Source organism: Thermobia domestica, chromosome 12 (assembly GCF_964235325.1).
Source record: "Thermobia domestica chromosome 12, izTheDome1.hap1.1, whole genome shotgun sequence".
Taxonomy (NCBI): domain Eukaryota; kingdom Metazoa; phylum Arthropoda; class Insecta; order Zygentoma; family Lepismatidae; genus Thermobia; species Thermobia domestica.
In genome coordinates this window covers 230,636,984-230,643,635 of record NC_137465.1, presented here as the reverse complement: position 1 = coordinate 230,643,635, position 6,652 = coordinate 230,636,984, and the positions used below count along the sequence as shown (strand labels likewise).

Genomic DNA, 6,652 nt, shown 5'->3' with positions numbered 1-6,652 from the left:
ATGAACAGCTGAGCTATACCACTTCGAACACGTTTTATCTGCTGTGTCTGATGAAGCCAAATTCTTAGTTGGGGAAACTGTCACGTATGTAGTTTTTTAATGTGAATATATTGTTTTGCTCAGCAAATAGTTTGTTTAACATAATATACTTAGGTATACGTAAATGACTATTCAGTATATATGACCAAATTAGAAATTAAATATCTAGGTAGATCTTACTGCGTATACCATGATAAATGTGCAAATAGCCTGTTAGTAAATAAAGTAAACACACAAGAATAGGAAGGGGTTAAATAAGAACTCGTTCAGATAAACATCACATATGTTTTTAATAAATACAAATAAATTACATGTATCAACAGCGATCCAGTCGCTTATTTGACAAAAGATATCATATTTACAGAATTAAATGTTAACCCGCGTATAGAGTGAAATTGTTTTTATCAAATTCCAGTGTCTTCCACAAACTTAATAAAATCTGAAAGAGAAACAGAAAAAAAAGACAAATTAGAATCAAATGTATTTTAAGAATACTGAATACTTCTTGATCTTTTCTGATTCTATCTTTAGTTTTATTTAAACATAACTTAGTGAAAATTAACTCCTGTGTTATGAAACATAGATTAAGAAATATTTATAAATATAAGGTGTCTCATAAACAACGCAACTTTTGAAACACAATTTTTGAATAGAGCACATACTAGTTAATAAGTGAAGTATGACCCGACTACAGTAGGTCCCATAGTTTTGAAGCTATGGACCTTTAGAATTCATTTTTTTCATGTTTTCTGCAGCCTATAACACGTAAACGATGGGGTTTTCGGCCCTATGTTCATTGAAACTTTTTTGTTTGTTTTACTCTCAGGAATCACTCCTCTGCCTTTGTACAACGAATTTAGCGCCACACTGTATAAGTTAATAATAAATGTAAGTGAAATTACATATTAGTGTTTCTTTATCGTGGACTTAAAATATATTAATAGAATCATTTTGTAGAAAACACCTTTATTTCTTGATTTTGTTGAAAGCAAAGAGACAGACGATTCAAAACTTCAAATAATAATATGCCAATTTTCAATAACAATTGTATTAAATGATTTCTATTATAGCTAATTCTATGCATATTACTACGAAGAAAAAAATGGTTGAAGTCTTAGACAGTGCCACTACCATGTTACAAAATGCTTGCAGAAGTTTTACTAAGATTATTTTAACAAGAACAGATAAAAGCCGAAATTGTGGTAGTTGTTTGAAGTGAGATTGTTAGAAAGATAAATGCAAACACAACATATATTGTTTCAATAAGAAGTTGATGGGGTATTGTAGGGATCTCACGGGAAAAGAAAACCAGTAACAGTAAACTAATATTCTCTAAGATAAACAGATAGTATTGCATTAGATTATGAAGGAACATCTATATAATTGGGGTGACAATTACGATTGGTGTTGTTTCGAAATCGTTAATAATAGTTATTAGGAGGAACTAAGATATATCTCTTGATTTGAATGCAATCTAGCAATGGTTTATAGAAAAAAATATACACTAACAGTACAGATAAACAGGATTTATAGCCCGGTTTTATCAATCAAATATATCAAGTAGGTAATATCTCAAACAAATATTTTCCGCGTTTGTTTTATATCCCAAATAGGTATCTCGAAGCGTTTTGTAATATTTTGACACATAGCTTAACAGATTGGTGGAATAGATGTTCTTTATTATACCACTTCTATCTAGAACAAACTAAAACGTCTTACACACCTTCGCGTAACACCGTTGCCAGAATACTAAGTCAGGATGACCTCAGGTAACTTTTTTTTATGAAGGGAGATAACTTGAGTTCATCTTATATTCATAGTTTCTCTGTATGTAAATGTTGTAGGTATGACATACGATTTTTCTTAATGAGCTACGTAGAAACAAAATTATTTGAAAAGCATTGAATGATTATCACAGTTTAATTTGATTTTAACAGCTTGTGAAAATTGAACATTGAGTAATAAAATGAATAAGTAAGTTTATCAATATAAAGTAAATCTGCTTGTAGAAGATAAATCCATCTGGAATTTTCATGAAAAGTTAGAAAGAAGCCAGATAAGCATAAAAATTGGAAAGCTACTTCCGGCAAAACACTTGACTTTGCGGGTACAAAATATAATTAAATTCCTCCTAACGTCAGTAAATGTATCAAAAAGGTAAACATTTTAAATTGAGTCTCTATACCTCCCCAAAAATAAATCGACGCTTTTTTTTTATTTTGCTTACAACGAAATAAACAATTTCTTGATTGTTTATTTTTCTAACATATTTATCTAGACAAACATCTGAAAGTTTCAGGGGGAGCTGAAGATGGTTTCAAAGGGGCTCAGCCATTCCTGGCCACACCCTAGCTATAGGGCTACCACCTAAGCTTTAACCCATCCTTGTATAAACTTACTGATTATCTGTTGCAGAATGGTTCTAGTGTGTGTATCCTCTGTAAGCAAGATCCTGGGCCCAATTGTTGAAGCTCCTGGCGTAATGCTGGGCGTAAGAGTCCCAGGGCCCATGGATGGCTTGTGCTGAAGAGGCATCCGCAGCGATCTTCTTGCAGAGTTGGAAGATGGCCAATGCTACGGATATTACAAATGAGAAAAAACTGAGCTGAAGGGCGTTCCAGGCTTTGATTCCCAGAACTCCAATGGCCAATGGGATTAGTGTCATAGCCTTCAGAAGAATAAATACCAGGATGGGCACCAAGATTTTCTTGAGCTTGCTCTTGCGGGCTGTTGAAAAAGAAAATAAATTTATAAATTTGGAGTTGGTAGTTCAATAGTAGGCAACAAACAAATTTAATCTTTAATAGTATAGGATTGAAACCACTTAATAAATTTAAAGAGCTCAACATTGACTGCCTACATATACCATACTGTCTCTCTGGTTATTCCATAATCATGGTCTTATATTGAAAAGCGAGTGAAAACTTCAATATTTTGATTAAACTGTACTCGTAGTATTTGAATGGCAAAGTTGAATACAATTCATTTAATGCATCAGTTTAAAAAACTTATTTTGTTTTTCAATTTTGATTACTATTAAGTTTATAACTTTAAAAAAACACTTTTAAAACTATTGGGTCAAGATTAAATTCAGACAACTGAGACATCCTAGTTAAAACATCATTAATAACCTAGAAGATAATTATAAGTTTAATTTTTATAATCGACATTTCAGTCAGAAGTTCGTTCTTCGGTCATTCTCTAACATCAAAAATAAATATTACAATTTTACACTATTCAAGGAAAAGGTAGCTAGATCTGAATGAAGCTCTTACAATAACAATTTAATTAGCACAAAAACCAGAAGTGTTCATAATACCGGTATCCATTTTATATTTTAAAAAATATTTTGCGGAAAAAATTAGATCTAGATATTTCGTATAGAATAATTTAAAAAATATAAGCAATAGCAAACAAAATTAGCACATCCAAATACGTATTAAAATGTTGTTATAATTTCAAACAATAGATTTTACAACAAACCATATTGTTTACGAGAATTGACGAACATTAGTAAACGATATATTTTTTTAAAAAAATTATTGTAAAAATATGATTCTTAAAGAAAAATAATTAATATTTATAAATAAATCGTAAACTTAACTCATTAACATTATTTTTTCTATAAGTGAAATTGTTAAAGTGCGAAAATATATACCTTTTTATACAAAAAATATAGAAAAAGAACATTTCTTAAATCTCCTTTAACACGATAATGCTGAGTTTGTATAATACTGAAGTTACATAAGCTGGTCCTCGTTTCACTCAAAGAATATTATTCTTCACGGAGGAATTTATTTTTAAAATTTTGTCGATTTTTTTTTAGTTCTCTCCAATGTTTTAAATAAAAAATTATATTAAACATAAAATAGCATGTACACGAATATTTAAGAATGGCTTCTCCATTGTATTTAATTTACGCCAGAGTTAGAAGATGGAATTCACAAGCATCTCATTAGAAAAGGGAAGGTACTAATATTTCAATGATAATTTTATTTATAAAGTGCTTATCTATCATTATAAAAACTAAGAAGGAAGATACAAAGGTATTCATACTTCTTTAGCGATCTATATATATATATATATATGCATTTGTGGACTCAAATTGTTGTTTTTAATTTATATAATTTGTACGAAACTTTGAAAGATTAACTTCACCCCACTTTTAATATTTATATATCCAAAAAGGTTTTCAAGAATATCATTAATTTCGGAAATATTTTAACATTTTATTAGATTTGTGAGTTATGAATTTACTACGATAATCAAATGAAGGTTGAATAAAGACTAATAAAATAATGCAATTAAAAATCATTATAGCATAATCTAGATGCCATGCCTTTAATTTCTTTCTTACTTTTTTTTTCTAAGAATCACTCTCAAAAGTACCCTTTAAATATAAAATTAAACTTTCTGACCATTTGTAGCTCTCATTACTAGGAAATACTAAAAAATATATATATCTAATTTACCTTCAGACAAAGCTTTTCCCTGTTGTGAAGGGAACTTGAGGCTAAGAGTGACCTCATCCTTGTCCAAATTCCTCGGAGAGAATTTCATTGTTGAACCCTGAAGGTATCCAATAGGGATCTTCGCAAGAATATCATGAGATTGGACATATTTCTGAACTCTATCCAGGAAAGTAGATCCAAGACCTCGCGATTCACTTTCTTCCGCCTTGTAACTGTTTTTAACGACAGCAATGTTTTCTGAAATTTGGAACGAATCTTTCCTCAGCACTTGGTCCAAGAAAGTGAGCACTTTGTACTTCATGCAAGCGATGGTGTCATTTTGGAGGCAATTGGAATAAATTTCGTCTACCACACTGTCCATCGATGTCCCCTTCCAGAAGCTATTGCCTTTTGCACTCGACGCTTCCATCGGATGACACGATGCAAGGGAGAAAAATAGAACTAACATAATACCAGAAATCACTGTTGATACAGGAGCCATTTTTTGTCCCAATGTCTTCAACAGCACACTGTTTTTTACTGACTAGTGAATCTTAATTAACCCTGACACTGGCTCAAGTCCTTCTTAATTGACTGTTATTTGTACCACCGAATGTTTCACACTAACGCGACATTGACCTCTGGACAAGGTTTTTATATGTCTAATTTATCAAGGTTAGTTACAGCCGTTTTGGTAGCTCTTCAATTGTTTATATTCATCAGTGATACCAGGCCTTATTCACGGTTTTATTGATATCATCGTGAATGCCAACTCGTAAAGTATGTTACCGTACTGATGTGTTTCATTAGTATGTTTGTATCGTGTGACAATGACGATACCGTTCCGCAACGGAAGTAACGTTTGCACATACAAAAAGGAATTGGTATTCATTGATTAAGTTGTTTGACTGAACACGTTTCGCCTCTATTGACTTTTCCCTGTCGAATCTTGGAACACAAATGCCTAGCGATTGGTTTTAATATGGAACGCACTAAGTATGGAAATCTTGTTTTTAAAAAATAATGTTGGTCAGCGAAAGCTATTGTGGGATTGATGTGACACTTTTAACACATTTTCAATGCATTTAAACGATACTAACAATTTAATGATATATATATTTATTCGTATTTGGTTATGTTTTATTCAGTTTTGTAGTATTTTGTATATAAACATATACTCTAGTCATCTCAGTTAAGATAAACAGTTAGATTAGTTGCCTTGATCTTTTACGTTGTTCTGAAAATTGTTAGTCGATAAATTATGAAAAAATCAAATAAAACTTTTATCGAATATAGACATTTGATTTTTCCATAATGAAACCAAAATATAAAATATTTGTTCAAAAAGAAGTAAAAAAAACTTAATCTACGTGTGAGGCACCAATAGTTGACATAATTAATTAAATTTTAGATGCTACCTTTATTAATGAAATAAGAATGATTGCGTTAATACTTACTGGTTACTATATTTCTGAAAAAGTCTCAATGTGGGCAGCTCCACACAGCATAGCATGTTCAAGGATGCTGCACTTTCCTGCGACACATATCTTTATGTATCTCACTACATAACTGCAGTATGAGAGCTCGAATTTGCAAAACCGTTTTTAAGGCATTAAAAGGGCTCATCCCGGCGAAATTAAAATACCGTTAATTTTACAGTAATTAAGTGATATCTTCAAATAGATAAAAGATAATCGAAATGTGGAACAAGAGTGCCCTAGACAATATTATTTTATATGGGATACCGTTATCACAACTCACTTATCTACTTTCGATTTCGAGCCATTTTGAAAATCGGCATTTATTTTCGCGTTTCTAAAAGGCTGAAAACGGAAAGCCACTAGGTGGCTTGTGATAACGGTACCTCACGCAAAATAATATTGTCTAGGGTGCTCTTGTTCCACATTTCGATTATCTTTTATCTATTTGAAGATATCACATAATTACTGTAAAATTAGCGGTATTTTAATTTCGCCGGGATGAAACTTCTTAACCAGTAGAGTCTGTTCTTTAAATATTGCCACAGAAGAGAGTTAGAAGGATTTAAATCAGAGCTCACAGGTGGCCAAAGGTAAACTTTATTTAAGACAGCGATTTGCTGCAGTACGGACAAACGTGGGTGTTCAATTATTCCTTTTCTCACAATGTAGGATTGCGATAAG

General features: G+C 31.5%; 1 protein-coding gene across 1 annotated transcript; it reads right to left on the bottom strand.

Annotated features, from left to right (window-relative positions):
- Window positions 1-395: 395 nt before the first annotated feature.
- On the bottom strand, window positions 396-5,092 carry Osi19 (DUF1676 domain-containing protein Osi19). Its single transcript, XM_081732994.1, has 3 exons — window positions 4,512-5,092; window positions 2,439-2,766; window positions 396-478 (listed from the first exon to the last, which is right to left on the bottom strand). The coding sequence occupies exons 1-2, from the start codon at window positions 4,990-4,992 to the stop codon at window positions 2,462-2,464; spliced, it is 786 nt and encodes a 261-aa protein (XP_081589120.1). The 5' UTR covers window positions 4,993-5,092; the 3' UTR covers window positions 396-478; window positions 2,439-2,461.
- Window positions 5,093-6,652: the final 1,560 nt, after the last annotated feature.